Source organism: Entelurus aequoreus, linkage group LG26 (assembly GCF_033978785.1).
Source record: "Entelurus aequoreus isolate RoL-2023_Sb linkage group LG26, RoL_Eaeq_v1.1, whole genome shotgun sequence".
NCBI classification, from domain to species: domain Eukaryota; kingdom Metazoa; phylum Chordata; class Actinopteri; order Syngnathiformes; family Syngnathidae; genus Entelurus; species Entelurus aequoreus.
This window is the reverse complement of record NC_084756.1, coordinates 25,719,320-25,746,088: the sequence shown is the minus strand read 5'-3', so window position 1 is coordinate 25,746,088 and position 26,769 is coordinate 25,719,320. Positions and strand designations below refer to the sequence as shown.

Here is a 26,769-nt window from a genome sequence, read left to right as displayed (position 1 = left end):
AGTCCCACCTGTGGAAGAACTTCAAACATGTCACGAGGGGGGCCACGGGGAAGACCCAGGACATGTTGGGAAGACTATGTCTCCCAGCTGGCCTGGAAACGCCTCGGGATCCCCCGGGAGGAGCTAGACGACATACACTGCAAAAAGTCAGTGTTCAAAAACAACAACAAAAAATACAAAAATGAGGGGTATTTTATTTGAACTAAGCAAAATTATCTGCCAATAGAACAAGAACATTTGGCTTGTCAAGACTTTACAAAACAAATAAAATTAGCTAACCTCAATGAACCCAAAATAGCTTAAAATAAGTATATTTTCACTAATAACAAGTGCACTTTTCTTGGTAGAAAAAAAAAAGAGAGATCTTTTTGCTCAATATGTTGAAAAATATTCTTAAATGAAGTAAATGCTAGTGCCATTATCTTGACATCATGATATGCGCTCGGCATTACATTTCTTGAAACCAGCAAACTTATACTAAAAACTAATTTATTGTTCTTAATGGAAAGGCAAGCACTTGTTACTCTCGGGGTCTCCTAGCCGCTCAGGCAAATCATATGGTCTAAAAATGCATTTTTCCATGGATAACATGACATCATCGCATCAAGTGCGTGCTCTTTCAGTCAATTAGTGTGCATATATACAGCCCGGCCCCCGGCCAACATTTTTTTAATTGTAATTTTGAGGAATTTATCTGAATGTGCATGAAATATTTCTGTTCAAAATTGTTAGAAATGTTAAATGTTTAAATATTAACTGTCAGTTTACTGTACTGTGCCAACTGTACTACTATATGAGCACGTATTGTTTCATTGAAAATAAAACAGCAAAGTCCCCATTTGGCTGTCATCTGTTTTAATTATGAGACACAATTGTGTCAAAGTCATGATTTTTTTTTTTACATGCTTAAAATAAGAAAGGATGACTTTAAAAAAGTAGTTTTATACTTGTGAGTGTTGATGACACAGCTTTGCAACAGTTGATATTCTAGTTTCAAGCATGTTTTAGGTCATCAAATCTCAGCAACAAGCTGTAATATCTTACTGACATCATTTAGGAGCAAAACACTTAAAACAAGTAAAACACTCTAACATAAAATCTGCTTAGTGAGAAGAATGATCTTATCAGACAGAAAGTAAGCAAATATCACCCTTATTTGAGATATTTCATCTTACTTAGATTTCAGTTTTTGCAGTGTAGCTGGGGAGAGGGAAGTCTGGGCTACTCTGCTTAGGCTGTTGCCCCCGCGACCCGACCTTGGATACACGGAAGAACATGGACGGATGCCCAAAAAGTAATCTCTCATTGGTAGAGGGTGTTTCTGTGCAGGAGAGGTCTGCCTGTGCGTGTTTCTATTCGTATGCCACTCAGCCTTACACTTGAAGGAATAATACAACTATCTGTCCTGGATGTTGACAATTTCAGCAAAGTGAAAATGAGCAGCGGCGTCAGACAGTGAATACAAAAACAATTGAACACAAATACTGTAATGCCTGCCCTGGGTTTGACCCTATTATGGATGCGCTTCCAAACAAACAGTTTTTTTATTTATCAGTTCCTTTATAGTCAAAGTTATGTATGCAAACCCTGTTTCCATATGAGTTGTGAAATGGTGTTAGATGTAAATATAAACAGAATACAATGATTTGCAAATCCTTTTCAAGCCATATTCAGTTGAATATGCTACAAAGACAACATATTTCATGTTCAAACTCATAAACTTTATTTTTTGTTACAAATAATCATTAACTTTAGAATTTGATGGCAGCAACACGTGCCAAAGTAGTTGGGAAAGGGCATGTTCACCACTGTGTTACATGGCCTTTCCTTTTAACAACACTCAGTAAAGGTTTGGGAAGTGAGGAGACACATTTTTGAAGTGGAATTCTTTCCCATTCTTGCTTGATGTACAGCTTAAGTTGTTCAACAGTCCGGGGGTCTCCCTTCTGCTATTTTAGGTGCCACACATTTTCAATGTGTGGACTACAGGCAGGCCAGTCTAGTACCCGCACTCTTTTACTATGAAGCCACGTTGATGTAACACGTGGCTTGGCATTGTCTTGCTGAAATAAGCAGGGGCGTCCATGGTAACGTTGCTTGGATGGCAACATATGTTGCTCCAAAAGCTGTATGTACCTTTCAGCATTAATGGTGCCTTCACAGATGTGTAAGTTACCCATGTCTTGGGCACTAATACACCCCCATACCATCACACATGCTGCCTTTTACACTTTGCGCCTAGAACAATCCGGATGGTTCTTTTCTTCTTTGGTCCGGAGGACACGACGTCCACAGTTTCCAAAAACAATTTGAAATGTGGACTCGTCAGACCACAGAACACTTTTCCACTTTGCATCAGTCCATCTTAGATGAGCTCGGGCCCAGCGAAGCCGACGGCGTTTCTGGGTGTTGTTGATAAACGGTTTTCGCCTTGCGTAGGAGAGTTTTAACTTGCACTTACAGATGTAGCGACCAATTGTAGTTACTGACAGTGGGTTTCTGAAGTGTTCCTGAGCCCATGTGGTGATATCCTTTACACACTGATGTGGCTTGTTGATGCAGTACAGCCTGAGGGATGGAAGGTCACGGGCTTAGCTGCTTACCTGCAGTGATTTCTCCACATTCTCTGAACCCTTTGATGATATTACGGAGCGTAGATGGTGAAATCCCTAAATTCCTTGCAATAGCTGCTTGAGAAAGGTTGTTCTTAAACTGTTCAACAATTTGCTCAGGCATTTGTTGACAAAGTGGTGACCCTCGCCCCATCCTTGTTTGTGAATGACTGAGCATTTCATGGAATATACTTTTATAGCCAATCATGGCACCCACCTGTTCCCAATTAGCCTGCACACCTGTGGGATGTTCCAAATAAGTGTTTGATGAGCATTCCTCAACTTTATCAGTCTTTTTTGCCACCTTTCCCAACTTCTTTGTCACGTGTTGCTGCCATCAAATTCTAAAGTTAATGATTATTTGCAAAAAAAATAAAAGTTTATGAGTTTGAACATGAAATATGTTGTCTTTGTAGCATATTCAACTGAATATGGCTGGAAAAGGATTTGCAAATCATTGTATTCCATTTATATTTACATCTAACACCATTTCCCAACTCACATGGAAACAGGGTTTGTAATTGCTCGTCCATGTCTCTCCAAGTAAGCGTGCATGTCATCACGTTACTCCGTCTGCACACAGAGGATTCACTGTGCAAACAAGTCGGGTCATTTGCACAAACATCAAACACTGTCTTCAAAATTGGGGTTTAGGAGTGTTTCCAGGGAGTTAGTGTACCAATTACGAGCGTGTCATTCGCGTTACCTCTCCAGAGGGGACTTGCCATCCAAAATGGCAGCTGATTAGCTCCTGTGACAGGCTGTGCACACAAATGAGAGGCCACGATCATCAAGTCGATTGCCTCCTGCTCTCTTTGGCTTTCTCCCAAACGGCGTCATCGTTAGCGAGCCGCTTAAAAAGCGCAGAAAAGCAGGCTTATCCTCTGGCCCGGAATCCCAACGTGGCGTGGCAGAGACGGACAGAGATTGGTTTGACGGAGCGTGCCTCAGCTCACCTGACCAGGGAGTTGAGACACTTTGGTAAAGCCGGAGAGTCGTCCTCCATCCTGCACGGAGGCACGGAGGCAATGGACTGTGCTCGTGTTATGTGGCCCGCCAAAGCCTGGAAATAGTGTGCGTCCGTAAAGTACTTGGTCTGTCTGACAAAACATATTCCTTCTTTCAATTTTGACGGAAAAATTGCATGTCTATTAAATTTGAGAATTATCTGACCATGCAAAAAACATTACGTTAACACAGGAGTGTCTTTAAAGCAGGGGTGTCCTAACCTTTTACAATAGAATAGAAAGTACCTTATTGATCCCTGGGGGGAAATTCAGCACCACAGTTCGCTCACAATAATCAATAAACACTTAGGTATTTTTTACATGTGAATAGTATAGCATTATTCACATGTGAATAATATAAATACAGTCTATTATACAGCATTATTCACATGTGAATAATATACATACAGTCTATTATACAGCATTATTCACATGTGAATAATATAAACACAGTCTATTATACGGCATTATTCAGATGTGAATAATATAAACACAGTCTATTATACAGCATTATTCACATGTGAATAATATAAATACAGTCTATTACACAGCATTATTCACATGTGAATAATATAAAAACAGTCTATTATACAGCATTATTCACATGTGAATAATATAAATACAGTCTATTATACAGCATTATTCACATGTGAATAATATAAATACAGTCTATTATACAGCATTATTCACATGTGAATAATATAAATACAGTCTATTATACAGCATTATTCAGATGTGAATAATATAAATACAGTCTATTATACGGCATTATTCAGATGTGAATAATATAAACACAGTCTATTATACAGCATTATTCACATGTGAATAATATAAATACAGTCTAATGTACAGCATTATTCCCATGTGAATAATATAAATACAGTCTATTATACGGCATTATTCACATGCGAATAATATAAATACAGTCTATTATACAGCATTATTCACATGTGAATAATATAAATACAGTCTATTATACAGCATTATTCACATGTGAATAATATAAATACAGTCTATTATATATTTAAGTACAGTGGCTTGGGGGCTTTTGACTTGGGGGCCGCATTGGGCTAAAAAATTTGGTCGAGGGCCGAAAAGTAATTACCGTATATATATTTAGTATTTTTTTTCTTCAGACATGTATCTAGTGCGCACGAGATACATGTCTGAAGAAAAAAAATACTAAAATTATAAAAAATATATATATATATTTTTTTACAACTTTATAAAAAGAACATATCTAAAAAAAAAAAAAAAAGTTTTTCCCCCATGTCCCTTTAGGGGCTCCGTAGATATTTCCTCTTGTTTTCACATGTTTTTTTACCACATTTTTTGTTGACTTTTTACATCTACACTGCAACTACATCATCTCCCCATTGGGGGATGAATAAAGCCTATCCCAGGGGTCACCAACGTGGTGCCCGCGGGCACCAGGTAGCCCGTAAGGACCAGATGAGTAGCCCGCTGGCCTGTTCTAAAAATAGCTCAAATAGCAGCACTTACCAGTGAGCTGCCTCTATTTTTTGAATTTTATTTATTTACTAGCAAGCTGGTCTCGCTTTGCTCGACATTTTTAATTCTAAGAGAGACAAAACTCAAATAGAATTTGAAAATCCAAGAAAATATTTTAAAGACTTGGTCTTCACTTGTTTAAATAAATTCATACATTTTTTTACTTTGCTTCTTATAACTTTCAGAAAGACAATTTTAGAGAAAAAATACAACCTTAAAAATTATTTTAGGATTTTTAAACACATATACCTTTTTACCTTTTATATTCCTTCCTCTTCTTTCCTGACAATTTAAATCAATGTTCAGTATTTTTATTTTTTTTATTGTAAAGAATAATAAATACATTTTAATTTAATTCTTCATTTTAGCTTCTGTTTTTTCGACAAAGAATATTTGTGAAATATTTCTTCAAACTTATTATGATTAAAATTCAAAAAAATTATTCTGGCAAATCTAGAAAATCTGTAGAATGAAATTTAAATCTTATTTCAAAGTCTTTTGGATTTCTTTTAAAATTTTTGTTCTGGAAAATCTAGAAGAAATAATGATTTGTCTTTGTTAGAAATATAGCTTGGTCCAATTTGTTATATATTCTAACAAAGTGTAGATTGGATTTTAACCTATTTAAAACATGTCATCAAAATTCTAAAATCAAGCTTAATCAGTAAAAATTACTAATGATGTTCCATAAATTCTTTTTTAAAATTTTTTCAAAAAGATTCAAATTAGCTAGTTTTCCTCTTCTTTTTTTCGGTTGAATTTTGAATTTTAAAGAGTCGAAATTGAAGATAAACTATGTTTCAAAATTTAATTGTCATTTTTTTCGTGTTTTCTCCTCATTTAAACCGTTCAATTAAGTGTAAATATCATTAATTATTAATAAAAACATAGAGTTAAAAGTAAATTGAGCAAATTGGCTATTTCTGGCAATTTATTGAAGTGTGTATCAAACTGGTAGCCCTTCGCATTAATCACTACCCAAGAAGTAGCTCTTGCTTTCAAAAAGGTTGCTGACCCCTGGCCTATCCTATTCATTTTTGTCTAGTACTCAATGCAAACTCAACGAACAACTCCCAACATGTGAGAACTTGTGTTTGAATGACTCCGTTGCTGTAAAAAGACTCTTTAAAATATAATTACATGAAAAAACATTTCCCTCGAAAAGGATGTGATATCCATACATGCGCCATCAGGCTGCTGATTGCTTGTTGCTTGGCAGCGAGTGTCACTCGCAAGAATTCAACAAGCACAAGTCTGGCTGTGCAGCTGCTGGACAAGCTTGATAAAAATTATAGATATTTTTTTTTTGCAACATTTTTTCCCCCCCAATCTGTTGGGAAACTGATTGCGTTTCCAAATGTTTTGGTTTGGCTTTTGCGGATCAAAGCTTGAAGGAGATAAGAGAGATGGAGATAAAAGCGCTCAAGCTCCCTGACGTCCGGATCGGGATTTTTAATTCTTCCGTGTGGGGGGGATGGAAAAACACACACAAGATAACTTGGGTGATTTGAGGATTTGCGGCGTCTGCCATTGGGAAATGTACAATATTTCTGTATTTTGAATAAAAAAAAGAAAATCTCAGAATAGCAATTTCCAAAATGATATCTACACTTTATTTATGCTCTGATAACTAAATAAAACAGCCCGTTACCTGGGAGACGGGGAGAAGATTACCAGGCAATAGTGAGCTTGTTTCATATGAAAGCAACAAAAAAACAAAAAAAAAAACAGTCATATCGGTACAACAGTAATCATATAGAGAAGAAGAAGAAGAAGAAGAAGAAGAATAGTAGCTTTTTTACAGTAGTTCTACATACACACCTTGTAGTGTTATTGTGCTTTCCTTAGACATCTGCAACAACAACAACAACAACACAGAGTTTACACACTTGGAACACAAAAAGTCCACGCCTGAAAAGTAGACGGAGGGAAGAATGGCGGGAAATGAGGAAAGAGACAAGTGACGAAAGAAGTGTAAATACGGAGGTACCTCGGTTTTGTCAAAGAATTTGGTTTTGGAGATTTGTGCGTACTGCAGCTTTAAAAAATAAAAACCATGGGACCAACGAGAGTTGCGAGTAGGGATGATGTTCGAAATCGGTTCCGCCGGTTGTTCGATAAGAAAAGAACCGATTCCATGGACTCGAATCCCTTTTTGAGAACCGGTTCCCGTTATCAAGGCCACTATAGTAAAGAAAAAGAGTTGGTTCTTTATTCGAATCCCTTCCCACATACAGGAAATGCCCTGTGGGACCTGCAATGTTATGCCCAATTGATTGTAGACTCTTACTGACACCTTGTGGCGATATGAAAATACTACGCGTCATTAGTTTGGGCACTTCCGGGTTGAGACAATTGAGAAGTAGACAAGTTGTGTTAGCTCTTACAAGCCTGGGAAAAGATACGTCTGTAAGTAAACTGTTTAACTTGTTTATGTAACTCAATATTAAGGTGGAAAGTGTTTAAGTTTGATACTAAGATGTTTATTGAAAAACATATTTTTGTGCACTGTTTCAATGGATGTTTTGAGGACTTAAAATGGCTGCCAGTCGTGTATTTCCACCATCGAAATAGTTTCAACACTCAGAAGTATTTGTTTGATGATAGTACTGTATATTTGTGTGAAGCTAATATTTACATATTGTGTATTACATTTCAGTATGTTAATTGAATCACAAAGCTTATACATTTGTCATTGTGTGTATTTCAGTTTAAAAAAAATACAAATAACAGTCCAGTGCAATTTAAAAGTAAAGATAGGAAAAGACAAAGCAAGATCAACAACAATAAAAAGCCTAAATGGATTAATCTGCTTTGGATTGTTTGTTAGCTGTCTGCCAAGCTGTATAACCTCAACAGGTATAGTGAGGGCAGAACAGGCAATATGCAATTATTGCCAGGCTTCGCTCTCATGTAAGGGGGGAAGAATTGTTGATTGATGACTGTGGTGTTCTTAGTGTCATAATGTGTGTAGTTAGTATGTTCCAATAGCAGCAGAAGTGCACTTTTTGGAGAGCTGTATTATTTTCAGTTTTGTGCCCAAGGGACTGATTTTATTTAACACTATATTATTATTTATACACCTATAGTGATCACAGAGACAGCTTGTTTTTGTGTTACTGTATATATTTGTTTTTCTGAAAAATCCCACTTAATATACTTTGGGTAACAACAGTCAATATTTATTTAGGGGCGTAACAGTCAATATTTATTTATTTATTTTATTTTATTTTTTTCTTATAAAATAAAAGTGAGCTTTTGTTAAACCAAATATTGTGTTTTTTTCCATGTACAACAATAATATGAGAATCGATAAGGAATCGGTTCGATAAGAGGATTCGATAATGGGCTCGAACTCGATAATTTCTTATCAAACATCATCCCTAGTTGCGAGTGCCAGCACTTTGTAAGTGAAAGTAAAAAAAAAAAAAAGCCATTTCATTCCGTGCAGTACAAAAGCTAGTGTGGTCTAGGCTAGGCTAGGCTAGGCTAGGCTAGGCTAGCTCTCTCTGGAGCTTTCTCAAAAATGTATGAAAATGGAAAAAGATGAGGAAAAAATATATTTTTTGTTTTAATATGGTCTTTGTAGGAGGACACAACCTTCCCTAATTGTTAGAAATCACAGTTTCTATTGAACATGCTTCAGGGATTAGAGACTATTTGGCGGGCGCCATCTTGTCCTACTAATTTTGGCGGTCCTTGAACTCACCGTAGTTTGTTTACATTTGACAACTTCCTCCGACTTTCTAAGACGTGTTTTATGCCACTCCTTTTTTGTCTCATTATCTGTATGTAATATTGACTGAGCACATAGTCATTTGATAGTAGGCTAATATAGACACTTACATAATGTCTTGTCTTCATTATAACACTTATATAAGGCTTTTCATTTTTTGCGGCTCCAGACAGATTTTTTAATTTTTTTTTGTATTTTCAGTCCAATATGGCTTTTTCAACATTTTGGGATGTGAACCCTTGGGCTAGGGGTTCACCGAGCCGATATTGATAATCAGATAATTGTCCGATATCGCCAAAGCAATATCGGATGATACAAGCGGTCCTGTACCGCGCTGAATATCGTCAACCAGTTAACATCTAAATGTCCTGCGAAAAGCACGCAAGGTTGGTCTTTTCTTGTATTTAAAAAAAAAAAAAGTTTTACATGCTACTTGGAGCTAGCAGCTACACAACAGCCAAGCACGCAATAGCACACAAGCTAGACATACGTAATAAGTGTCCTTAATTGAACAATTACATTGAATATTACCGTAAATTCCAGACTATATTTTTTTCCCTACGCTTTGAACCCTGCGGCTTATAAATTTATACATTTTATTATGTATTATTTATTTGTCTTTGCTATTGTCCATAATATTTTGTGTTCAGTAGCTTTCAATGAAACTAAAATGGTGTGTTATTATTTTTTTGCTATGGCGCCATCTTTTGGAGGAGTTCGCTCACTGCTCGAGGGGATTCTTCATTCATCACTCCAAGCAACGTTTGTGAGTTTTACAATATAACTAAAATAATTTATAATGACTAAATTGTCCCATGTGTGATGCTGGGCTTTCTGCTCCGCCGCTCCCAGTTTGTGGAACGCTCTCCCTGACCACCTGAGGGCACCACAGACTGGGGATGCTTTTTAAAAAAGCCTTTTTTTTTTTCTTTTTTTTTTAAATATATGCATACTAGTTTTAGCTATTTGGCTGTTCTTGTTTTTATTTTTATTTATTTTTTATTATCTTTTTTTTTTTTTAATACACTGTAGCACTTTGAGGTTGTTTACTCAATGTAAAGTGCTTTTTATAAAAAAAAATCTATTATTATTATTATTGTCTGTAGGAGTGTTTTCTTGCATATTTGTACATGCTATCATATTGTAATGACACTAGCGTCGTTATCATTAGCTAATATGCAAACACGTTAGTGTTAGTATTATTAACCTAAAATGGCATTCTTTTTGTATTGTTTCAGTTTCACAAATTCCTCAGTAAATTCACCATGGCGATGACTTCTGTTTTGTTTGATCCGCCGTTTTACTGCCTTGTTAAAGACACCTTTCGGAAACAATCAAAGATATGTAAATAAACATTTACAAAATATTTCTGTGTCAATAACTCTTTTCACAACGTATATATCTGCTACTTATAGTCCGGTGCGGCTAATATATGGAAAAATATGTTGTTTTTTTTCAAAAAATTTAGTGGGTGCGCTCTATAGTCCGGAAAATACGGTACTTAAATATACAAAGTCTCTTAAGACGTACTAGATCTAGAAAGTAACAAATGTGTCTGCATCATTCAAATGAGCCAGTGTGGCCACTAGGTGGCGGCAAAAAAAAAGTTACCGCTTCATCCTAAAAACAGCATAAGTCCAATCCAGACAGTTATAATTAGAGATGTCCGATAATATCGGCCTGCCGATATATGCGTTAAAATGTAATAGCGGAAATTATCGGTATCGGTTTTTTTATTATCAGTATCGTTTTTTTTTTTTTTTTTTAAATTAAATCAACATAAAAAACACAAGATACACTTACAATTAGTGCACCAACCCAAAAAAACTCCCTCCCCCCATTTACACTCATTCACACAAAAGGGTTGTTTCTTTCTGTTATTAATATTCTGCTTCCTACATTATATATCAATATATATCAATACAGTCTGCAAGGGATACAGTCTGTGGTTCCTACATTATATATCAATATATATCAATACAGTCTGCAAGGGATACAGTCCGTAAGCACACATGATTGTGCGTGCTGCTGCTCCACTAATAGTACTAACCTTTAACACTTCATTTTACTCATTTTTATTAATTACTAGTTTCTATGTAACTGTTTTTATATTGTTGTACTTTCTTTTTTATTCAAGAAAATGTTTTTAATTTATTTATCTTATTTTACTATTTTTAAAAAAAAGTACCTTATCTTCACCATACCTGGTTGTCCAAATTAGGCATAATAATGTGTTAATTCCACGACTGTATATATCGGTTGATATCGGTATCGGTAATTAAAGAGTTGGACAATATCGGAATATCGGATATCGGCAAAAAGCCATTATCGGACATCCCTAGTTATAATCAATAAGTTAGCGTTTTTAATTTTGTCAAAATAACACAAGTATGATTCTTGATTATTAATATCAGTATCAGACTGAACTCAAATCACCGATACTGGTAAGGTATGGTCTTTTTCTCATGTATTTCTTATTGTTTTCTGCATGTAAAACTATAAATATTCTATTTAAAATGTGTTTGGTGTCAATATTTTTGGGGGTCTGGAACGGAATCATCGGATTTTTATGATTTATGGTGGGAAAAACTGCTTGGGTTTTGTTCGATTCTGGTCTTCGTCTGACTTTTTGGAACTCGTAAAAAAAACCGAGGTACCACCGTAGTAGAGTGCACTTAAAACGTGTAGGAGCGCGAGCCCTCAGATGACTACTCAAAACTCAACAGGGTTCTTGTGCACAGAAACGATTCTTTACTCATCTTCACCTTCGGTTTTTGGCCATCTTTTAAATAGACAACAGTCAACAGCAATAGGGGTCTTGCTCTGAAACAGATCAAAGAACCGTGGACGTTGAGAGAAGATGTTTGAAGGTACAACGTTCAAAAGCAGTAGGGTTCTTGTTCTGGCCGTAAATATGTAAAGAAGGTCGGTTGGAAGTGGTTACTGGTGAAATTATCAAAAATGTATATGCTGATACGAACATGTAGGATTGTACAACATTCAAAAGCAATAGGGTTCTTGTTCTGGCCGTAAATATGTAAAGAAGGTCGGTTGGAAGTGGTTACTGGTGAAATGATCAAAAATGTATATGGTGATACGAACATGTAGGATTGTACAACATTCAAAAGCAATAGGGTTCTTGCTGCGATGCAAAACAAAGGGATTGGTTGGTTATTATGTTTGGTCAAGGCCACAAGGGGAATATAAACACTTTTTTAAAATGAACGTATGAAACCTGTGCTGAGGACAAAAGGTAAAAATGAATACTGTTTTGACCTTTGACCTCAAGCACCTTTCAAAAGCAATAGGGTTGTCGGCGAGACACAGAGCCCGGGTGGCAGAACGTTAAAAAGGGAGGTGACAATCGGCCATTTTGGACGGCTCAAACATTCAAAAGCAACAGGGTTCTTGTTGTGACTGCTAAAAAAAAAAGACCTTCACTTGACAAGAGGATGGGTGGAGAGGTGGCAGGGAGAGTAGACTCTGAGTTGACCTTTGACCTTTGATCAAAAGCAAAAGGGTCCTGCGGAAAAAACAACCTTATGAGTCTGAACAAAAAAAAATGGTTGAGGTTTGCTAAAAAAAAAAAAAAAAAAGGCATTTTGACCTTTGACCTCGCCAAATCCGGCTCGCGTGACGCTCAAAAGCAATAGGGTTGTCGACACTTAGGAACTATCCCACAGTTCAAAGTCCAAGCGTTAGAGTGAAGGAACTACAAACACCTTGTACTCACTCAGCTTAGGGCAAAATCAATAGGGCTCTTTCTTGGTCTGGAAGTCAGCTGGGAGACATACAGTGGGAGTCGGCGACACACACACACACGCACACACACACACACAGGCACGCACACACACACACACACACAGGCACGCACACACACACACACACACACACACACACACACACACACACACACACACACACACACACACACACACACACACACACAGGCACGCACACACACACACACACACACACACACACACACACACACACACACACACACACACACACACACACACACGCACACGCACACGCGCAGATAAAATATAAAGATGTGTCATCTTTCTCCTGTCACTGAGGCAAACTTGGTAGTTGTGTGTTTGAGTATATTGGTATAGATATAAAAATAATCCAAATAATAATAAAGAACATGCAAATGGACAAACACACGCATGCATTACATCAGGGGTGTCCAAACGTTTCGCTCTGGGGGGCCGCATTGGGCTATAAAAATGTGGTCGGGGGCCGAAAGCCAACTGCATGTAAGGTAATTATATATATATATATATATATATATATATATATGTATGTATATATATATATATATATATATATATATATATATATATATATATATATATATATATATATATATAGCCTATACGTATATGTGTATATGGATATATCATTAATATTTAAATATTAAGAGTATGTGAAAGTTTGACTTCTACCTTGCTCACTTCTGTGACGACGAAACAGCTAAAATGCGCCAAACATGGACAAGTGTGGAGAGTGTTTTGCATTTTTCCCATCATGCTTTGCAATGGATTACAATTTGGGTGATTTAGAATTTTTTTATGGTGCTTTGACGTTTTTTGCGCCATGACTAGGGAAGGTTGTTTGGATTGGGTCATATTAATAAATGCTGTAGTGACTCACTTCCAATTCCAATTCATGGTCATCAACCTTAATTTTGAATTTTTTTATGGTGCGTGGATATTTTTTGCTAATATCCACAAAGTTCAGTGAGCAGGTTGTGTTATGTGTGTTGACTTTATGCGTTGGTTGCATTTTTTCCCCCCCTGCCATGACTAGGGAAGGTTGTTTGGTTTGGGTCATATTAATAAATGCTGTAGTGACTCACTTCCAATCCCAATTCATGGTCATCAACCTTAATTTTGAATTTTTTTATGGTGCGTGGAAGTTTTTTGCTAATATCCACAAAGTTCAGTGAGTAGGTTGTTTTATGTGTGTTGACTATGAGTTGGTTGCATTTTTTTTTTTTTGCCACCATGACTAGGGAAGGTTGTTTGGATTGGGTTATGTAAATAAATGCTGTACTGAATTCACTTCAATACCAAATTCATGGTCATTAACCTGAATTTTGAGTTTTTTTATAGTGTGTGGATGTTTTTTTGCTAATATCCACAAAGTTCAGTGAGCAGGTGTAGCATTTTTTTTGCGCCATGACTAGGGAAGGTTGTTTGGATTGGGTTATGTAAATAAATGCTGTACTGAATTCACTTCAAAACCAAATTCATGGTCATTAACCTGAATTTTGAAGTTTTTTATAGTGTGTGTGGATGTTTTTTTGCTAATATCCACAAAGTTCAGTGAGCAGGTGTAGCATTTTTTTTGGCGCCATGACTAGGGAAGGTTGTTTGGATTGGGCCATATAAATAAATGCTGTAGTGATTCACTTCAAATCCAAATTCAGGGTCAGTAACCTGAATTTTGAATTTTTTATGGTGCGTGGATGTTTTTTGCTAACATCCACAAAGTTCAGTGAGCAGGTTGTGTTATGTATGTTGACTTTATGTGTTGGTTGCATTTTGTTTTGTTTTTTGCACCATGACAAGGGAAGGTTGTTTGGATTGGGTAATATAAATTAATGCTGTAGTGACTCACTTCCAATCCCAATTCATGGTCATTAACCTGCATTTTTTTTAATGGTGCGTGGATGTTTTTTTGCTAACATCCACAAAGTTCAGTGAGCAGGTTGTGTTATGTGTGTTGACTTTTTGCGTCGGTTGCATTTTCTTTTTTTGCGCCATGACTAGGGAAGGTTGTTTGGATTGGGTCAAACAAACAAATGCTGTACTTAATTCACTTAAATTCCCATTTCACGGTCATTGACCTGATCAACTCACATAGTCCACCAGGGAGCGGCATTTTTTTCCAGATTGTCAGATACTCCAAATTAATTTGGAAACGCCCGGCGGGGCGGGTTCCTTATCAAACTGGTGTTTACGTCTCGCTGGCCGTAGTGTGGACACCCCCGCATTACACGATGGGACCTGAAGTTGTGGTTGGCCGCCAGTGCTGGCTGTGAACACACCAAGATGTGGCTACATGTGCTGTAAGCAAGGAAGGACGTGTGCCCTCTACTGGTGACGTATATGAAGCGTCTTTTTTTTTTTCTTTTTCTTTCTACCACGAGATATTTGTACACTTTCCCTTTTGTTTTTACGGCGGGTCCGTCTTGGCGCGGCGTCTCTCTTAGCGGCAGTGCTCCGCCAGGGTAAATAAACAAGAGTCCTGCATGAAATGGATCAGAAACGCTCACGTTCAGTCCGGGGGCGGACAGTTCCTCCAGGCCGTCGCGTACAAAAAGTGCGTCTGCGAGCGTCAGTTTCTTGGCGGCCGATAGTCCTGCTGTGTGGTCGACTTTGGTTGCGGCGCCGCACGCTTCACTCCCACGTCGCCGCGCTCAGCAGGTGAAGTCTTCGAAGTTTCCCTGGGCGGGGTGATGAGGTAGCATGTTGCCCGGGTACGTGGACGGCGTGCGCAGGTTGTCGCACGAGGCCTGGCGGAGTAAACAGGAAGTGATTATTTTCCTTTTCAATCAATCAATCAATCAATCAATGTTTACTCATATAGCCTTCAATCACGAGTGTCTCAAAGGGCTGCACAAGCCACAATGACATCATCGGTTCAGAGCCCAGATCTGTGTTGTTGTTGTAAATGAGCTTTGGCTACAAACACTATGATGCATACATTGGATAACTGTTTTATTTTATTTATTTTTTATTTTATTTTTATTTTTTTCTAAACAAAAACAAAAACATTTATTTGATAATATTGTGACTTTAGTCTTGTAAATTGAATGCTGTAAAATGGCATCTTTTTCTTGTGAAATGTCAACTTTTGTTCGCAAAATATTATGACATAATGTGAACAAAAACATGGCTAACTGTTTCAGATATCTATGTTTCTGTATCTGTCCCTATTTCAAATAAACCTTTATATATATGTTGGTGGAGAAGGCCTGGCTCTCAGTCTCCGTTCTAATTCATCCCAAAGGTGTTCTATCGGGTTCACGTCAGGACTCTGTGCAGGCCAGTCAAGTTCATCCACACCAGACTCTGTCATCCATGTCTTTATGGACCTTGCTTTACATATATTACACACATTGTAACTAGATAATATCGGCCTGCCGATATTATCGGCCGATAAATGCTTTAAAATGTAATATCGGAAATTATCGGTATCGTTTTTTTTTTTATTGTCGGTATCGTTTTTTTAATTTTTTTCAATTAAATCAACATAAAAAACACAAGATACACTTACAATTAGTGCACCAAGCCAAAAAACCTCCCTTCCTCATTTACACTCATTCACACAAAAGGGTTGTTTCTTTCTGTTATTAATATTCTGCTTCCTACATTATATATCAATATATATCAATACAGTCTGCAAGGGATACAGTCCGTAAGCACACATGATTGTGCGTGCTGCTGCTCCACTAATAGTACTAACCTTTAACAGATAATTTTACTCATTTTCATTCATTACTAGTTTCTATGTAACTGTTTTTATATTGTTTTACTTTCTTTTTTATTCAAGAAAATGTTTTTAATTTATTTATCTTATTTTATTGAATTATTTTTTTTAAAAAAGGACCTTATCTTCACCATACCTGGTTGTCCAAATTAGGCATAATAATGTGTTAATTCCACGACTGTATATATCGGTATCGGTTGATATCGGTATCGGTAATTAAGAGTTGGACAATATCGGAATATCGGATATCGGCAAAAAAGCAATTATCGGACATCCCTAATTGTAACTGTAACAGTTCATACGGAAAGTATCCACAGCGTTTCGCTTTTTCCACATTTTGTTATCGTACAGCCTTATTCCTAAATGGAATAAATTCATTTTTGTCCTCAAAATTCTACACACAATACCCCATAATGACAACATGACAAGTTTTTTTTTTAAATTTTGCAAATGTATTAAAAATAAAAAAGTAAAAAATCACATGTGCATAAATATTTGCGACCTTTGCTCAACACTTTGTTGATGCACCTTTGGCAGCAATTACAGCCTCAATTTTTTTGTTGTTGTGAATACGATGCCACAACCTTGGCACACCTATCTTTGGGCAGTTTTTCACCCATTCCTCTTTGCAGCCACTCTCAAGCTCCATCAGGTTGGATGAGAATCGTTGGTTTTTCATCCAGGATATCTCTGTACATTACATACAAGTAGTGATGTCCGATAATATCGGACTGCCGATATTATCGGCCGATAAATGCTTTAAAATGTAATATCGGAAATTATCGGTTTCAAAATTAAAACACCGCTGTGTCCACGGACGTAGGGAGAAGTACAGAGCGCCAATAAACCTTAAAGGCACTGCCTTCGCGTGCCTTTGCCCAGTCACATAATATCTACGGCTTTTTACACACACAAGTGAATGCAAGTCATACTTGGTCAACAGCCATACAGGTCACACTGAGGGTAGCCGTATAAACAACTTTAACATTGTTACAAGTATGCGCCACACTGTGAACCCACACCAAACAAGAATGACAAAACACATTCCGGGAGAACATCCGCACCGTAACACAACATACCGTATTTTTCGGACTATAAGTCGCAGTTTTTTTTCATAGTCTGGCCGGGGGTGCGACTTATACTCAGGAGCAACTTATGTGTGAAATGATGAACACATTAGCGTAAAATATCAACTAATATTATTGATGTCATTCACGTAAGAGACTAGACGTATAAGATTTCATGGGATTTAGCGATTAGGAGTGACAGATTGTTTGGTAAACGTATAGCATGTTCTATATGTTATAGTTATTTGAATGACTCTTACCATAATATGTTACGTTAACACACCAGTTGGTTATTTATGCCTCATATAACGTACACTTATTCAGCCTGTTGTTCACTATTCTTTAGACATTTTAAATTGCCTTTCAAATGTCTATTCTTGGTTGGTTTTATCAAATAAATTTCACCAAAAAATGCGACTTATACTCCAGTGCCACTTATATATGTTTTTTTCCTTCTTTATTATGCATTTTCGACCGGTGCGACTTATACTCCGGAGCGACTTAATAGTCCGAAAAATACGGTAAACACAACAGAACAAATACCCAGAACCCCTTGCAGCACTAACTCTTCCGGGACGCTACAATATACACCCCCCCCCTCTATCCCCTACCCCCCCCTAAACTCCGCCCACCTCAACCTCCTCATGCTCTCTCAGGGAGAGCATGTCCCAAATTCCAAGCTGCTGTTTTGAGGCATGTTAAAAAAAATAATGCACTTTGTGACTTCAATAATAAATATGGCAGTGCCATGTTGGCATTTTTTTCCATAACTTGAGTTGATTTATTTTGGAAAACCTTGTTACATTGTTTAATGCAGTGGTCCCCAACCACCGGGCCGCGGCCTGGTACCGGTCCGCGGACCGCACAAGAAGTTAAAAAAAAAAAAAGTTTTTTTTTTTTTTTTTTAAATTAAATCAACATAAAAAACACAATATATACATTACATATCAATATAAATCAATACAGTCTGCAGGGATACAGTCCGTAAGCACACATGATTGTATTTCTTTATGACCAAAAAAAAAAAAAAAAAAAAAAAAATGTTTTACTACATAACCCCCCCCCCCCCCCCCCGGTCCGTGGGACAAATTTTCAAGCATTGACCGGTCCGCAAGTACAAAAAGGTTGGGGATCACTGGTTTAATGCATCCAGCGGGGCATCACAACAAAATCGGTATCGGTTGATATCGGAATCGGTAATTAAGAGTTGGACAATATCGGAAATCGTCAAAAAAGCCATTATCGGACATCTCTACATACAAGGACGCATTTTTACTGTTAGGACAAAATTTTAAATCTATTTTGAATCACAGGGGGAATAAACACGCCTACAAATGCAGGGGAAAATGTGCTTTGGTGATTTACCGAGGTGGTAGAGATGAAGGGTGAACATTAAACTGGAAGCAGTAAAAGACGGAATCGATAAAACTAATAAAATAAGCCAGAGGATGAGGTTTACAATTAAAGTGAAATGCTTTCATTTACGCCGACAAACACGGGAGCTGTCACGCCTCCCAAAGCTTTGATTACGTTCAATTTCCCCTCTCGTGCCCTTCCTCCCCCCCACGCTGGCTCGTCCGCCCACCCGCCACCGTTTCATCTCCCCTCCGCTGGGAGGCGGACAAAGCCTCCCAGCGGAGGGGAGATGTGCCGGGACGCGGCCAGAGCGCTTAAAAGAGGAGGGGTGGTGATACTGACATGGTGTTTCACGTCATCCAGGCTCAGCACAGTTCCCCGGTCGTTGTTGTTGTTGCGGCCGTTGTGCTTCTTCTTCACGCCTCGGCACAGCTTGTACTTGATGACCTGAAAAGCAAGACGGAGGTTGACATTGTTAGAATAATTGTTTCTAAATTATCACAACAACTTTGTGTTACATTGAGTGCCCGGTGTGGAGGATGCATATATATGTTTATGTTTAAGAGTTATTTCATGTTTAAAGCAGCTAGTTCTTTTCCATTTGTACTCTTTCTATTTTTTTCATTTTATGCCCGCAAGTAAACTGTGTGTGTTACCTTGAAGGCTTGGAATGTAGGAGTTGGAGTACTCCCTTATATCTTATCTGTAGTAGAACAATGAGCCTGTGTTCCTTTCTGGAGAGGGTGGGGGCTGTTTGCATATTCAAGAAGTTGTCTCTTCCTGTTTGAATGTTAGAACAACTTAGGAAGCCGGTATGAATTTATTGGCATGCGGCTCTTTAGCACCGCCCTAGTGGCTCTCTGGAGCTTTTTCAAAAATGTATGAAAAATGGAAAAAGATAATGCGAAAACATTTTTGTTTTTGTTTTAATATGGTTTCTGTAGGAGGACAAACATGACACAAACCTCCCTAATATTTATATTAAACATGCTTCACTGATTCGAGTATTTGGCGAGCGCCGTTTTGTCCTACTAATTTTGGCGGTCCCTGAACTCACCGTAGTTTGTTTACATGTATAACTTTCTCCGACTTTCTAGGACATACTTGCCAACCCTCCCATTTTTAGCGGGAGACTCCCGGTATTCAGCGCCTCTCCCGACAACCTCCCGGCAGAGATTTTCTCCCGACAAACTCCCGGTATTCAGCCGGAGCTGGAGGCCACGCCCCCTCCAGCTCAATGCGGACCTGAGACCGAGTGGGGACAGCCTGTTCTCACGTCCGCTTTCCCACAATATAAACAGCTTGCCTGCCCAATGACGTCATAACATCTAGGGCTTTTATAGAGTGCACAACTGCGCACACAACAAGGAGACGAAGCAGAAGAACGAGGAAATTACAGACATTGCGGCCGAAATGATATACTCATCATGAACGGAGAAGTTAAACAGGACAATACTGCCATCTAATGGCTAGCCACCGGAACACTGAAATTCAAGTATTTTTTTTTCTTTCTATGTAAATAAAATAAATATATATATATATATATATATATATATATATATATATATATATATATATATATATATATATATATATATATATATATATATATATATATATATATATATAGTTAGAATTCACTGAAAGTCAAGTATTTCATATATATATATATATATATATATATATATATATATATATATATATATATATGAAATATATATGAAATACTTGAGTTGGTGAATTCTAGCTGTAAATAACCACGCCCCCAACCACCCCCCCCCCAATACAATACAACACACTCACTCCTTTAGTTCATTCCTCTTCCACAAATCCATCTAATTCTTCATCTTCAGTGTCCGAGTTCAACAGTTGGATGATTTCGGCATTAAAACATGCTCGGATCTCTCTCGCCATTATCCGGCTTAGTCTCGTTGCTGTGGCTTCGATGTTCAGTGATGATTCAGTCCTTCGTCATAAAAGCTTGGATGACACTTGAGACTGATACCTCAGCCCAGGCATCCTTCAGCCATTGGCAGTTTGTGGCGTTACCTTCATCCAATCCTCCCACGCAGCTCGCAATTTAACTTTGAACCACCTGTTGACATGTAGCGGGTTGGAGGTCTTTGGTTAATCCACCCAGAATGATGGCAAGCTGCCAATGAGTTTGCTTCACTTGGGTTTTGATAGTATCGACGAGATGGACACGCATGGAGTCGTAGATCAATAAGGCTCGAAAGGCCACTTAATGTTGCGGTGCATTGTGGGGCTGGGTGGCCATACTTGTTGGACAAAGGCTTTGTTTACAAGGCGAACGCGAGCAAAAACTGGATTAAAATGGATCATAGACCATAGAAAAAAAACGAGGGACCGCATCTGTCGCATATTTTCTGGACTACAGGGTGCACCGGATTATAATAATAATAGTAAAGCAAATAGAACTAGATGTTTCAATCCCTTTGGTAAGTAGGAACTATATTGACGGTAGCAGTCGGTGTGGAGTGGTGAAAGGGAGGGTAAGTATGTCATTGGGGTCTGCGGGTGGGCACCCTGCTTCATCGATGTTTCGTTGATTGAAGCCCACGACGTCTCCAGAGGGCTCAACGATGTACCTAGCGTCCCAGGTACACCCCCCTCCATGCCATACCCTCCATATCCTGTCGGACTCTGCATGGCAGGGTCATCCTTTTCCCTGAGTCAGGCCTAAGCCTGACCGCATACCATTGTCTCTCATTTTACTGCCCAATTGGGGTCCTTGCGCTTAATCCAGAGCCAGTTGCTGGCTTTTTCGGCAGCTCTTGACATGGACTTGATAGTCTGTTGGAGGGAGCGTCCTTTCACCCCCATTTTTCTCAACAGACTGATGGTAGATGTGGCAATAAATCCCCTGCATCCCACCTCTACTGGGAAAATGCTGGTTTTCCAGCCGTTCTGGGATGCTTCAGCTGCCAGGTCAGAATATTTGTTTTTTTTCCTCTCGTAAGCCTCTTCAACCCCTTCTTCCCATGGTACTGTCAGTTCCACGACATAAGCCAGTTTTGCTGTTGGAGACCACAGGACCATGTAATAATAATAATAATAATAATAGATTTTATTTGTAAAAGGCACTTTACATTGAATAAACAACCTCAAAGTGCTACAGTGTATTAAATAAATAAAAATACAAATAAAAAGGTAAAATAAAAACTAGAACAGCCAAATAGCTACAACTAGTATGCATATATCTAAAAAAAGGCATTTTTAAAAAGAAGGGTTTTTAAGCCTTTTTTAAAAGCATCCACAGTCTGTGGTGCCCTCAGGTGGTCAGGGAGAGCGTTCCACAGACTGGGAGCGGCGGAGCAGACAGCCCGGTCTCCCATTGTTCGTAGCTTTGTCCTCGGAGGTTGGAGGAGGTTAGCCTGTCCGGAGCGGAGGTGTGGTGTGGAGGATTTGGGGGTGAGTAGTTCTTAGAGGTAGAGGGGGGGCATTTCCATGGAGGCACTGGTGGGTTAGTAGGGAGACTTTGAATTCAACCCTGAGCGGAACAGGAAGCCAGTGAAGGGATTTGAGAGTTGGTGTGATATGGTCGTATTTCCGCACTCTCATCAGGATCCTAGCAGCACTATTCTGTACGTATTGCAGCTTCTGGATGTTCTTGCCGGGGATCCCGACAAGAAGTGCGTTGCAGTAGTCGAGCCTGGATTACAAGGCACACTGCCCATGAGCAGGTCTATTCAGGTATTTTTTTTTTTTTATACAAAAGGATTATAAGGCTCATTAAAGTTCAAGTTAAAAAGTTAAAGTACCAATGATTGCCACACACACACTAGGTGTGGTGAAATTATCCTCTGCATTTGAACCTTCACCCTTGATCACCCCCTGGGAGGTGAAGGGAGCAGTGAGCAGCAGCAGTGGCCGCGCCCGGGATACATTGTGGGTGATTTAACCCCCAATTCCAACCCTTGATGCTGAGTGCCAAGCAGGGAGGTATTGGGTCCCATTTTTATAGCCTTTGGAATGACTCGAACTCACGCCCTACCGATCTCAAGGCAGACACTCTAACCACAAGGGGGTCATATTTCGATTTTTTCTAAATGTAAAACACTCCCTTGTGGTCTACAAAACAAGTAATAGTGGTTCTTTGGTCAAAATGTTGCATAGATGATGTTTTACAGACAATCTTCAAGACGCTTCAGGATGCGCCGTTTTGTGGGCGGTCTTATTTACGTGGCTCACCTTCGACAGCGTCTTCTCCCCGTCATCTTTGTTGTAGCGGTGTAGCGTGCAAGGACGGGAGTGGAAGAAGTATCAAAAGATGGCGCTGACTGTTTTAATGACATTCAGACTTGACTTCAATCAATAACGGAGCAGCATCTCCTCATCCGTGGCTCACTAGTGCAACAACAACGCCGGAAATTTGTCCCGGGAAAAACCGTCGGACCGGAACTCTCGAATAACTAAAGTTCCGTGGGTGGATTATGTAAAGCCACTACACTGGTAGTTTTTAGCGCTTCCATAGCGAGATATAAGTTAGAACTTTACGCTACTTTATATTAGAAATGGCAACAGCAGAGGGTGAATGCCCCATTTTTTCCCCTCGGCCATCAGGCAAATGAACAATAACTCCTAACAGCAGCTCCTTGAATTCCTTCTAAGTCTATCTGATAGCTCAGTTACAGCTCATTTTATTACCAAATATGTGTTATATGTGTTTTATGTTGCACGATTGCACCAAGAAAAATTCCTAGTTTGTGAACCCGTTCTCAAACAATGGCAATAAAACTATTCTGATTCTGATTCTGATAACAAGAAGATAGTGAAACACTTTGATCTCTGCGCTACCTTTTCAAAATTAATACTCATTCATTTTTGGGCATACCCAAGACTAAAAGTAAACAGACACCATACTTTTTTGCAAAATACTGTACGTTGTTTGTAAACTCGCCCGCAGCTAGCTTGGCTAACGCTAACAGTCTACTAAACGCTACGCGTGAAACAGAATAAAACACGCTTTGATTCTAATTTCCCGCATCTACTTTGTTGTAGCAATCGAGAATATTTCAGTTGTTTTTATCCTTCTTTGTGGGGACATCGTGGATGGTCATGTCATGTTCGGATGTACTTTGTGGACGCTGTCTTTGCTCCACAGTAGGGATGATACTCGAAACCGGTTTTCCCGGTTGTTTGATAAGAAAAGAACTGAGTTCTCGGACTCGAATCCCTTTTTGAGAACCGGTACCCGTTATCGAGACCACTATAGTAAAGAAAAGAGTTGGTTCTTTATTCGAATCCCTCGGAACGAATCCCGTCCCGACCAGAAATGCTCTGTGTGACATCGCAAGAAATGACGTCACGTAGCTCAGTCATTAGGCGCAGATAGTGAAAGCAGGAAAAACAATGGACGGGAAAAAGCCCTCCAAGGTGTAATAAAGTTCAAAACAAAAGGTATAATCCAATGAATAACTTTACTGAGAGATTTGAGCAGGGTAAAACACATGACCAACACTTTTACGACCAACCGGAAACATAGCAACCAGGCTAGCAACGCACCTCCTTTACGGCAGCTGTCGCAACCTTCTTAAAACAACCGCAGCACATACATATATATACAACACCGCAGCACATACATATATATACAACACATCTCCCTTTTTGAACTTTTGTTTTTCTTTCCTTGTAAACGTTACAAAATCACACTGTATATGTGTTGTCTGTCTAATTATAAATAATGCAGACGAGGCGTGTTGGCTGAGTTCTTGACGTTTACTTTCATAGCGTGCTCATAACCTCATTCTTACGTGACGACATGCAACTGTCACACCGCGGTGAGGAGAGTCTTGTCTTGGTTTTTTCTGTCTTGTGATTTGCATGTTTTATTTTGAAAAGCAACTCCTCTTGTTTCAGATCATGGGCCCTTCCTCTTGTGTCACCAGTCTGACGTCATCCCTGACCCTTGATTGTTTCCACCTGTTTCCCATTACCCTCATGTTCCATACAAGCCCATCCCCCCCCTTGTTCTGTGCCAGATTGTCTCGAGCTTTCGTGCCTGTCTTGCATCCACGTTCACGTTCATGTTCTTGCCTTGTTCCACGACTACGTCTGTTTATCCAGCATTTTTCAAGCTGTAATTTTGAGTTAACTTTTTCCTCCCTCAGAGCGACTTTTGTTATTTAGTCTTTTTCAACCGCAGTGGTGAGTTATCATATTTTCCTTAACGATTATCCTTCCTCAAAGTATTTGAGTGCATTTTGTTTATATTTATTAGAATAAGATTTAGTGTAGTAAGTTTGATAGTCCTTATTTTCTTCCTCCTGTTGGAGCACCTTTTGTTAAAGTTTTTTATAGCAGATACGTTGCTAGTTATAATTTGTCTAATTTTTGTCATTTCCTCCGTTGGAGTGATTTTCGCTTTTTCCATTTTTGGAAACGTTTTTGATATCTGTTTTAGTACCTCATAGTGATCTAATATTTTCTGCTCTGGAGGTTAAGAGTTTTTTCAAAATAAAAGCTTTATTCAGAACCTCCCTCTCTGCATCTGAGTCCCATCATTCGCCCAACCCTGACAGCAACAACACTTTTCGGGGCTACCGCGCATGCTCGCCACTCCCGTTGCATGCTGGGTAGTGTAGTTGTTATATTCCCCAGCTCAGGGGTCGGCAACCCGCGGCTCCGGAGCCGCATGCGGCTCCTTGACCACTCTGTTGCGGCTCAGCTACATGCATGCCGACCCCCTCGATTTTCCCAGGAGACTTATGGATGTCAGTGTCTCTCATAGACTACTCCCAGGGAAAAATAATCCTATTAACACTCTAATTACTATATAAAGGGCGTGCCCTAATTGCACTGCAGTAATTGTCCTCTATAGCATTTACTTACAGCGTGCCAGGCCAGCCACATGTTGTATGTTGTTATTACTTGCTCACACAGGAGACAGCAAAGCATAGTTACTCATCAGCCACACAGCTTACACTGACGGTAGCCGTATCAAACAACTTCAACATTGTTACGTTACAAATATGCGCCACACTGTGAACCCACACCAAAAAAGAATGAAAAACACATTTCTGGAGAACATCCCACTGTAACACAACATAAACACAACACAACCATTACCCAGAATCCCATGCAGTCCTAACTCTTCCGGTCTACATTATACACCCCGCTACCACCAAATCCCCCCACACATCAACCCCCCCCCCCTCTTCGTGGTTGGTTGAGCGGAAGAGTTAGGGCTGCATGGGATTCTGGGTATTGGTACCGTCAGTGTAAGATGTGTGGCTGCTGAGTTAGTAGCCTTGCTGTCTCTTACGTGAGCAAGCTAATGCTGCATCCCACTTGTGGCCGAGCATGTACACTGATTGGGCAGACTGTAGAGGGCGCCAAATGCAGTGTCATCACACTCTGATATTCGGGAGTCTCCCGGGAAAAATGAGAGGGTTGGCAAGTGTGACGCAAGCGACATTCATCCAAATCTCGCGGGCTGCACTAACATCAAATTCCCACATTAAAGTGCGTGCCGGTGCGTGTGTCTGAGACCCCTGGTTAACATGGCACAAAGCATGTAAGCTTTGTATGCGGTGTTTTTCATTTTAAATTTTAAAAACATTTTTGTGGCTCCCATTACTTTCTTTAATGTGTGAAACTTGCCAAAATGGCTCTTTGAGTGGTAAAGGTTGCCGACCCCTGCCCCAGCTCATAACATCTTTCCCCCTAAAAAGAAATAATGTTAACTCAATAAAGTGTATTAATTTTTTTAGCTTTAACTTTTCATGTTTTAGCATTGTAACCACATTTGCAAACAACTTTTCTCTTCATAGAAGTTTCTTTCAATAAAGAAATAAAGTGCAAAAATGTCAAAGCATCATAACAAACAGTTATGTCAAATAGCAGCAGAAGTGCACTTTTTGGAGAGCTGTATTATTTCCAGTTTTGTGCCCAAGGGACTGATTTTATTTAACACTATATTATTATTTATACACCTACAGTGATCACAGAGA

At 38.9% G+C, this 26,769-nt stretch overlaps 1 protein-coding gene across 3 annotated transcripts in view; it reads right to left on the bottom strand.

The window, feature by feature from the left end:
* Positions 1 to 13,255: 13,255 nt before the first annotated feature.
* Positions 13,256 to 26,769, bottom strand: part of asic1b (acid-sensing (proton-gated) ion channel 1b) — a 463,006-nt gene continuing 449,492 nt past the window's right edge. For all 3 annotated transcript variants that reach the window (XM_062037851.1, XM_062037849.1, XM_062037850.1), the window contains 2 exons: positions 19,139 to 19,243; positions 13,256 to 15,396 (listed from right to left, as the gene is read on the bottom strand). In XM_062037851.1, coding sequence (XP_061893835.1) covers positions 15,301 to 15,396; positions 19,139 to 19,243 — 201 coding nt within the window. In that variant the 3' untranslated portion in view covers positions 13,256 to 15,300. The remainder of the gene's footprint in view (positions 15,397 to 19,138; positions 19,244 to 26,769) is intronic.